The sequence below is a fragment of the Pseudomyrmex gracilis genome, unplaced genomic scaffold (assembly GCF_002006095.1).
Source record: "Pseudomyrmex gracilis isolate BER0280 unplaced genomic scaffold, ASM200609v1 scaffold_651, whole genome shotgun sequence".
In the NCBI taxonomy this organism is placed as follows: Eukaryota; Metazoa; Arthropoda; class Insecta; order Hymenoptera; family Formicidae; genus Pseudomyrmex; species Pseudomyrmex gracilis.
Window position 1 is genome coordinate 19,875 of NW_018021235.1, and position 11,029 is coordinate 30,903.

Consider the following 11,029-nt stretch of genomic DNA (forward strand, 5'->3'; position numbering starts at 1 on the left):
CGCTATGTCATCTACATATCTAACATGTAGAGGTGGGATAAAAGATAAAGAACTAATGGTGAACGTTTCTAGATCCTGCATGACTATATCTGCTAGAATCGGTGAGAGAGGAGATCCCATGGGAGCGCCGAATGTCTGTTTATATATTTTATCATTGAAAAGAAAAAAAGTGGAGTTGAAAATAAAATTAATTGCCGCAAAAAATTCTTCTTTAGGTAAGGAGGTGCTGAGCTTTATCAATTGCCATCTCTTTTCAAGACCCCTGATAGCGAGATCCAGAGGAATGTTAGTGAATAATGATATGACAAAAGAAAAAGACATAATTGTTCATAACTGTTGGTTGACAGAAATACATATGGATCACTTTAACTGCCTCATACGAAACTGGTCTAAAAACCTGTACAAACCTGTTGATAGCTATAAATTATTTCTATCGTTCCCGATAGAATAGAATCTATACCGACATATAATAAGCATCTACAGATCTTGTTTAGTTCTTCGGATCTGGATATGCGTACTGGACATTGGGTATGTAGTTATTACAACACAAAAAACATATTTATTTACGGTTCGTCAAATATAAAAAGAATTGTACAAAAATCATAAAACATTTTTGGAAAAATTATTTCCAGATTATGATTTCAATTCTGTCAAATTTCCTACAGTGCAACAGCAACCGAACGGAAATGATTGTGGTGCAATAGCTTTTGCGATCTCCAGATTGTATAACATTCCGCCTGAGGATGTTAAATATGATCATAGATTGATGCGTTCACATTTACTTAAAATATTAAAAACAAATAAAATTGAGCATTTCCCTCAAGACGCGCGCTATCCAGTCCACAAAATATTGCCATCAGCACCTGTGATACAAAAAGAGAATAACGCGACTCGTATGCCTATATCACGTAAACTTAAAAAAAAAAAAAAACAGAAAGTGAATCAAATTGTACTATCTTTTACTGACAATACTGTTATACAAAATGTTATACAAAATAAATTAATATCAAGTAATATTCTTCCTGTATATGGAAATAATTTGCCCAATACCAATGATGTTGATTGTAACATTAGTGTTACTAATTGCGACAATAGCGACAATGACGGTAACTTCGACAATAACAATATGAAGTACAGCATTATATGTAAGGAAAATAAGAGTAATGATTGTAAACAGCAAGTTTCACATAATAAAAATAATTTTCAAGAAAATGTTAGTAATAATAATATTAATAGTATTAATAATCAAAAGTGCAAATTAGAAAACCGGCGTAAAATAAACTAGCAATGGTACATACAAAATTCGGCAACTATTTGCGCTAAGAAGCGTATGAAATACACAGATTTAGAATACAAAAAAAAGAAAAACACTAAAAAACGCAAGCGATATGAGAAAAATATAGAAAATAATCGTATTAAAAAGCGTAGACGATATGAACAAAATGTAGAGTTAGAAAAACGGCGCAACCTAAACCAACAATGCTATGTACACACTTCGGCTACTATTCGCGCTATACGAAAAAATGACAGAATAGTTAAAAAAATTATTATAAAATGTAATACATTTTGTCGATCAAACAATTTTATAAACCTTCCTGGTTCAAAGAAACCTTTATTACAAATATTTTAGAAGAGCTCAAAATTAAAGGGAATATCGAGAAAAGAATGGAAGCAGAAAAAATCGTCCGTTGGTGTATTGTTGTTAGAAATAGTAACATTTGTGATATTTCTAAAATATTATCTTTGCTTAGAAAAAAGTCAGAAATATGTTTGACTGTTGTTGCGGAATGTACCACACTTGATGAAAAATTATATGCATTGCGTGGAATATCCAAACATACAGCTTCGTCTGAAAATTATTATCTTGATTCTACTTATCATCAAAAACATTTAGCAAAATATTTGATAATGAATATGGAAGGACAAATTGTAAATGTGTTGCCCTTAATACAAGGACAAGCGAAAATGTCGTGGTTGTGTAATAATTCATGCAAAACTGACAATCCATTTCTGATTAGTTTTTATGAGAAACTTCTTTAAAAAATAAATATATGTACTTTAAAGAACGTACCAACATTAATGGAAACTATTTTTAATTGTACTGTGAAAACTTCAGATAAAAAGTTAGGTCATGCGCAAAGTTGTTATATTATTTCAAGTCTTTGCACAGCAATGTGTATTCCACTTCAATTATTATCACCTCATTTTCCAAAAGTGAGAAATATCAAACGTTTGATTTATCAACTTAAGAATGTCTTTCAGAAGCTTGTAAATCTAGACAGAGTTTTACTTGTGCTGATTTAGACATTAAAGAACATAGTTACTTTGGCGCAAGAAAAAGCAGATATATACAAACAGCAGCAACCTAATACTGTTTTGAGTGACGACGATATTGTTGCTAAATATCAAAATGCATTTAAAGACTTGACTAAACGCTGTGTGGATATACCACGATATGTTTGTGTATCATGTGAAAGATTTAGTTACAAAAGAAATATTAAAGAAATAAATACTGTTCAAAAACAGATAGACATTCCATCTTGGAGAGATTTGATGGTTTATGTAAAAGAAAGGAAAATTGATGCACAATATGTATGTGAATATTGTGTTCGAAAATTTTCTAATGGTGTTATGCCTGCGTATTGTATTTTAAATAATCTTTTTGTAGGCAACGTTCCTGAAGTAATATTGTCTCTTTATTCATTTGAAACCATTCTTGTACAGAGAGCTAAAGCATTTCAGACTGTTGTTAAAATGGGAGCTGTTATAAACAAACAATTACCACAAAAGCAAATGATACAAAAAGTGAAAGGTAGAACGTTTTATTTACCACTCCTTTTACAAGAGACTTTAAATAAAATTTGGTCTAATACTGATCCACTTAACATAAACCATGAATTGTATATTTTGGTAAGAAGTATACCAACAAACTCGAAAATTGTGTGGGAAGAAATGGTGAATGTCAAAAAAGTATTTGACGCCGTGACGTGGCTAAAACCAAGTAATCCTTTATATTCTGAAATTAGTTTGCCAAATACTCATAAAGAACTGTGATTAAATAAATTAAATCTTGAATTCCAATTGCAATAAACAGAACCTGATGCAGAAACCACTTTGATGAACACGAATTATTAAATAAATCAACATCTAAAATAAAAAAACAGAAAACAATGCAGACAATAAAATAGCAGAACATCGCGAAGCATTGTTAACACAAGTTACAAATAAAAATGATAGTTATTATGAGCAATATACTATTTATCCTTTATACAAAAAAAAATTAAATAAAACTGCGATAGCCTTGTTTCAAATGTTAAAAGTTCATGATTTACCCTTAGATAATCGTGAGAAATTATTGGATTTAATGTGTTTATGTGTTCTCACGGCGCACCGAAACCGCTGTTCTTACGGCGTACCCGGACATCTCTCGCTACTTCGTAGCCGTCCTGACCCGCCGACCGCGTGCACCACGTTGTGCCACGACCCTACGCGCCCGTGCACCGCGTCTCCGACCCGCGTAACCGCGTCCACCGTAACCAGATACCCCTCGCTGTATATACTCGCGTCCCTTCTGTCTTAGCAGTTAGGTTTCCGTTCCGCCTCCGCATCGGCCGAGACCGATGAGCGACAGTACGTCCGCACCAATCCCAGACCGCAAACCGTTAACTTGTAAGGGCTTCGAGCCCCGCGTCGTTCTGACATTGTAAATACGTTTTCCCTTAGTAAGTAAGACTCCGTTCCGTAACCGCATCGGCAGAGACCGACCTGCGACCGTACGCGCGCACCAATCACGGGCTGCGAACCGTTCATCCGCCAGGGCCTCGAGCCCCGCGTTATCTCGGCATCCTATATGCCTTCTTAGTAAGTAAGTTCCCGTCCCGCTTCCGCGCCAGCCGCAACCGACTAGTGATAGTAAGCGCGCGCCAATCGCAGGCCGCGGAACCGCCGGACCGTAAGGGCTTTGAGCGCGCGTCAGTAAGACATTGTATATAGTTTAGATTAAGAATATATTATCATTGAGTTACAGCAGCAAACCGAACGTGTCGCAATCTCTTCCTTCCCCTCACCCGAATCCTGGTCTGACCGAGCTGTCCGGCAGGCGGAAGGCCGGGCGAGCCGCGTATAACACGGCGGCTCCGTTACACTGCAAAACAGTAGGTTCAGGAACATCTAGACGACGAATTAAACAAACAGAATATATCGCAAGATGATCCAGAAAATCCAATAGGTATTCAAAATATAGCAGCTGGTGAAGCAATGCAAGATTTTAAAGATCTTGGTAAGAAAATAGATAAAGATGTCGATATATGTGATATGATATAGCAAAATTAAATCTAGATCAAAATGTGTGTTTGATAAAGTCGTTACAACTGTAACATCGGACAAATCACCATTACAATTATATGTTAGCGGAGAAGGTGGTACAGGAAAAAGTTTCTTAATTAAAACTATCAAATGTTGGATAAAACAAAATCTTAAGAAAGATACTGCTATAGCAGCTCCTACTGGTATTGCAGCGTTTAACGTAGACGGTTTGTCAGTTCATAGACTACTTCAATTGCCTGTTGAACACGGTTTTGTTCCTAAATATAAACAATTATCTGATCATGTATTAAAAGTTTTACGAGCAGATCTCAAAGATGTTTCTCTGATTATAATTGATAATGTGTCGATGATATTTAATTTGACTTTAATGTACATACATCTTCGATTGTGTCAAATATTCGACACTCTTGATTCTGATGATGGTTGGTTTGGTGGAAAACACATTCTCCTATTTGGAAATTTGCTTCAATTACCTCCAGTAAACGATGATCCTGTTTTTGTGAGTTTATCAAAAGAAAAAATTGATAAATATCTCGGTTTGTTGGAGGCCACTACCTTATGGACTACATTGTGTGACTACGATGAATTATCAATCAATATGCAACAGCAAGAAGATCAAACTTATCGTGAGTTATTATCAAGAATTTGTAGTGGATTAGTGACTCAATCTAATTGTGAAATCTTTCAAACTAGAATACTATCGTTTAAAAGTGTATCTATGGAATCTAAATTGAACGAATTATGTAATTTTATAAGTTACGCCGTTACTCGCAGTATATGTAGAATGAAATTGCTGAGCCTACTAACTTTTTGTTACATCATCAACAAAACGATTTGTGCTGAAACTAACAAAATTTAGTAGACCCAGCAAAACTTTACTTTCCGTGATAAACAAAAAAAAAAGAAAAAAAAATTTTATCAAAATAAAAAATATTTAATGCAAAACAACTTGGCGCGGCTGCACCTCAAATATAATAAATTGAAACTTTTATATGCACGGCAGTTTGATGTTATAACTATACTCAATAGTTTCTTTTCATGGAAAATAAAGTTTTGCTGGGTCTACTTGTTAGTTTCAGTACAAATCGTTTTGGTGATGATGTAACAAAAATTTAGTAGGCCCAGCAATTTCTTTCTACGTATACTACGAGTAACGGCGTAACTTCTAACTTATCGCTAGACATCGAAGATGCGTTCTCCGTTACTCGGGAGTAACATTTGTCACGTATGTTAATAACACGTACGTTGCAAGATGTCTGTGCAAAGGTTTTGGTTTGCAAGACCTCTGATATGTAAAAGTCTTCTCGTGCAAAATTGTCGCATTTGCTTTGCGACAACTTTGCGATGTCTGAATATGTGAGATGCGAGATATGTGTAAAGGTGTCTTGTCGTGCAAGATTTTCACATTCACATTATTCTGCACTCTGCAGTCTTCTGTGCAAATTGTGCACAGAAGACTTATTTCTATATAAAAAAAAGATTTTTTCTGTATAAAAAAAACTTACAAAAATTCACTTGGTGCTATTTTGTGATATCACTTCTTTTGTCAAACAGGTTTGTAGAGAAACTATGTTTTATAGAATATAATATTTTGTAAAACAGGTTTTATACAGAAAGAAGTTTTTGTATAAGTTATAAAAGTTTATAGAGAAAGAAGTTTCTATAGTATATAAGTAATAAAATACAATACGTGTTGTGCGTGTACTTGGCGCTCTTTTTTTACTTTTTTTGAAAAGGTAAGTTTTTCAAGATATCACACATTTTCCATTTTGTAAAACAGGTTTTATAGAGAAAAAAATTTTTGTAGTTTTCTTCTACAAGATCTATTCTACAAAAAAATGATATCAATAAGTTACGCCAAGTAGAATCTTTTATACATTGTTATAAGAATATATAAAATATTATTTAAAACTTTGTAAGTTGTGTATACGTTGTAAAATAAAAAATATTCTAAATCACTAGAAAGTTTAAAATATTGTATAACCATTTCCCCTTTTTATAAAAAACTTATTGATGTAAGAAATGACTTCGCTTTGCGTGGAAAATCCTAAACTATGTTAAATCAAACATATAGATTTCGCTTTATGTGAAAAGTCAAAAACTCATGTGGAATGTTTCAAAATAAAAAATATTTAATGTAAAAAAACTTGGCGCGGCTGTATCGGAAACTAAAGACAGAATGCAGTCGCGCAAAGTTTTTTTACATTAAATATTTTTTATTTTGAAACATTTTACATGAGTTTTTGACTTTTCACACAAAGCGAAGTCTATATGTTTGATTGAACATAGTTTGAGATTTTTAACGCAAAGCGAAGTCATTTCTTGCATCAATGAGTGCTTTACATAAAAAGTGCAGTGGTCATACAATATTTTAAACTTTCTGTTGATTTAAAATTTTTTCTATTTGACAACGTATAAACAACTTATAAAGTTTTATACTGTTACGTCCCGGCTTTTAGTCACAGTCAAGCTTTTGTGGAGGACGCAGCAGCACACGACAAGCTATGTGTTTACGCTTGGCACATTAGGCCAAAGAAAGATAGGATAAAAAAGTGTGCGGGCCGAGCGAGACTACTTAGTGACGTAGACAAGTCAACGGATGTACCGATAGTACTTGACTACCGTCTTCTCACCTGCTGGTCTCTTTCTAGGACTTTGACGCAAATCTAACTTTCCTGGGATGAGACTCGGCGATCACTTAAAAGAGTACAGGAACGATATACTACTGAACGGAGAGGTCCAATGTTTAACTGACTGAAAACTTCATAATTTCTCAAGCATATAAAACATTTATTAGCGCGACAAGCATACAGGCTTTAATTGGTGTGACAAACATACAGACCTTTATTAGGGCAACACTAACTTATTTTTGTGGATTTACGTTCTATTTTAACATTCTATTAAAGCTATGCATAGGTTGAGTAAGTACGTGCGTGCGTGCGTGTGCGTGTGTGTGTGAAGATCTCAGTCGTCTGAGGTGAATTTCAGGATTTATAGAAAAGAATCTTGACAAGGGGAAGTAGAGTGATGTAATCTCGTTAATCACATAATCTCAAAACTCCATATTTCCGAAATCCTATAACCCAATATAACCTTAAAATTCACCAAAGTCCGTTAAGGTCTATCACAACAGGATAAAGGTCATTTAAAGGTCAAATTAAAAAAAAACTGAATTAAGAATTAAAGTGTTAGAGAATTAAGGGATTATTGGGTTATTGGGGTTTTCAGGTTATGGGGTTATAGGGTTTTCAGGTTATGAGGTTTTGAGGTTATGCGGTCATGAGGTTTTGAGGTTATGGGGTCATAAGGTTTTGAGTTTATGAGGTAAAATGATTAAAGGGTGTAGTTTTTAAGGAGTTATGAGGTTATTAGAATTTTGAGGTTATGTGGGTTTGAGATCATGGGGTTTTGAGGTTATCGGGTTTTAGGTTTTTGAGGTTATGGTAGTTAATAGGGACTTGATAGTGTATTTTATTAAGCAAATACAAGTTTGAATGCGCCGAATCTCCCCAAAACTGCTGTAAGCAAGTCATGACATTTTCAGTATTTGAGAGGGTGGCGGGGAGGAACTAGGGAGATGAGAGTAGTCCGTTTAGAGTGTAATCGACTTATTATTGTTAGTTGATTGTAAAAAAATGTATTTCAATTTTGTTTACCAAAAAACAAATTAGACCGAAAACCTCCCTTATCGACCCTCCTCTTTTATGAGTCATACATAAGACAGCAATTTTGCCATCATTTTTTTTCTAATACGCAGTTAGCAAGTTTTTGCTGTTTTTCTTGCTAAAAAATGCAATTCTGCAACTTTGCGGTCTCGCTACAAACTGCAACTCTGCAACTTTGCGCATACTGCGAATACTTGCGATAATGTTATATACTGCGGCACACATTGAAATATATATGTAGAAAAAATACACGGTTTCATAAAACATACGTACGAATAACTAAAATATGTACAACAATACATAGGTGCTGTTATTCAGATATGTTATATATAAAAACATTTATTTCTTAGACTAGCTATATTGACACACAGAATTGAAAAATATATACGCCGTTGTACAGCATTAAAAAAGTAGATACCTTGCATAGTGCCAAAGTAAAAAAGTACATACCTTGAAGTCGCCATATTGTTGAGCTACCATATTGCCGTTAGTGCCGCGTGTGAAGTCGCCACAACGGGCTCTCCGCGTGATTTCAGTGGTACGCTCCCGTGACGTCATTAGTCGAGACAATTTTGATTGGCTGACGCAAATTGCACCGCGTGACGTCATAACCTATGACGTTAGACCCCCCGATAACGTCAATACTTTCCTTGTAACGTCATATCCTGCGCTTCCCTTTCTTGTGACGTCATCTCTCGCCCCTCGGAGCTCCTGGGTTAGAACTCTCTTTATATCACTACTTATATACAAAAAATACGCAACAAACATTTAGCAAATGACCCTCATTGACCAAAATTTTTTGTTGTTTAAATCTACGAGATTGCAAGCAAGCCTCGAAGGATCTTGGCGCTTTTGGAACGGCTCGCACTTCCGGACTTCTGCGGAAGACTTGGCTTTTGTGACGAGAGAAGAGCGACGCGATTACCACGTTACCATGTGTAGTATATGCTGTTATATTAGCTGCCCTCACAAATTGCTACGGATAACACCGTAAGCGTGCCGGGCTGTTTTACGCGCGTAAAACAGCCCGATACATGCTTATTCGCAGATATATATTAATTAAGATCTCGGTAATTATTGCAAGTCTTGCAAAGTAGGAAAGAACTTTGTGATTCAATATAACCCTCTCACAAAAGATTGTACAACAATTATAGGACACCCTGTATATATTACTTTCGCAACAAACATCTAGCGTAAGGCTCCAATAAACATCAATTTTCTGTCAGGTTTTAACTTTTAGAGCCGAATCCTTCCATTAAATTGTTATAGATAAAATTATATAATATAGCACAAAAATGTGATCTGCGTTCTAGCAACGCTTTTTAAAACATGCAGTAAATGGACTTTTTTCCTGATGAAGGTTTAAAGTTAAAAGACGCCATTGTTTGCGTAGTACTTACTCCCATAAAAGTATCCAACGACATAACTGTGAAATACCCAGCAGTTAATGTGCATGGTCGACGTGCTCTGATCATGATTATAATTATTCCTTTTCTCAATGTCAATCCTGGACCATTACCAGATAAAAGATACCACTTGGAATTATAAGCGGCATCGGAAACAGCCGTGCTTTGCACAATTATATCATTACATGTCCATGTATAAATAAGTAGCTGAATAAGGCCGCCCACAAAATGGAAACCAAAAATACACTTTCTAATAGGTATGTCTACTGCCTATAACAAATAAATGTCACCAAAAACTGTAAACCTATTGTTTTATATAAGAAAATAATTCTAAAAATATCTTTTATTATTAAACATTTTTATGTGTTATATGATTTCGAAACGCGTCAGAACAAAAACGCTCGAGGAGTCCGCGTCTGTGAAAATTCTCGTGTTTTCTGCGTCGCGCAGCAAATTTGCGTCATGTGCGCTAGTCAGAACAACATAACGTCTTGTTGTCGGTAGTGTGCAAATTTATTTCGTGATGGTCCGGCGAAACAATTCGTCGATTTTAGTACAAGAAGAATGAAATGTTTCATACATATCATCTACATCGCTTATAACGCCAAGACGTTTGACGCGCAAGTTGTTCTGTTACATCGCGGAAAAACGCGTTGAGTTAAATCCGCAAATAAACAAAACAAAGTGCGACAGTTTCATTCAAAAGTTTAATCTTACGCTATGAGAAAGTATTTTTAGAACTCGATTCACATATCGTAAGACTATTTCAGACTTTTATTACACAATTTTATCACATGTCATTAATGTAGAAATAAATAAGTAGTTGTATTATGCTCAAAACCTCCGTAAGCAATTTTTTTCTTTTTATTTCTTGCGATAACCTTTAGTAGTAATTGTCCATGTTGTGCACCAAACGGCAATTTGACAATTTTGCGCACGTCTAACCAAATCTGTCAGTGTACTTAGCTGTCAAACAAAACTGGTAAAATGACTTTTTAATTTTAATACAAATACTAAACAAACACTTAAAAGCAATTTTGAGTATGACAGAAGTAAAAACATCAAAAAAAAAATCAAAGTACGCTTATGAATACGGTTGGACTATAGTGGAACAACCGTAAACCAATGTTTTTTCTCAAATATCTCCATAGTAGATACGAAAGTCTTACTATAAAAGTCAAACAAGTTTGTTTGCATTTACAGACGGGTCAACGGCACGCGCCGATCTTACTCCGTCTAGTAAAGCCTCGCTTGTCGGTCCTCTTTTAAGTCTAGAGCGTTAGCTCTAATAACTAAGAACGGAACGTGCAATTGTTTGAGGATGAAATAAGAGGTCAAATAAAAATATGAGTAAGTGCGTTAAAATTAATATTTATTTATTATGTGTGCTTACTTTATTACTTTAAATTAAGAGAAATGTGTAGTATGCGAAATTTTACAATATGCCGAAAGGGGCATTACTCGGAAGCGGAAGAGGAGTATGCAAGGTTGGGTAGTGTCTAGTTAAAAAGATAAAAGTTAAGTTAAAAAGTTAAAAAGTTAAATAATTTTAACTTTATCTAGTTACATTTTTAGACTCTTATCTTTTAACTTTATTTAGTTATATTTTATCGGTAACTAGTAACTTTTTAT

At 34.7% G+C, this 11,029-nt stretch overlaps 1 protein-coding gene across 1 annotated transcript in view; it reads right to left on the reverse strand.

The window, feature by feature from the left end:
- Positions 1-9,313: 9,313 nt before the first annotated feature.
- The window catches only part of LOC109861230 (odorant receptor 49b-like), an 18,310-nt gene continuing 16,594 nt past the window's right edge, over positions 9,314-11,029 (reverse strand). Inside the window, exon 5 of the mRNA XM_020440786.1 lies at positions 9,314-9,667. Coding sequence (XP_020296375.1) covers positions 9,314-9,667 — 354 coding nt within the window. The remainder of the gene's footprint in view (positions 9,668-11,029) is intronic.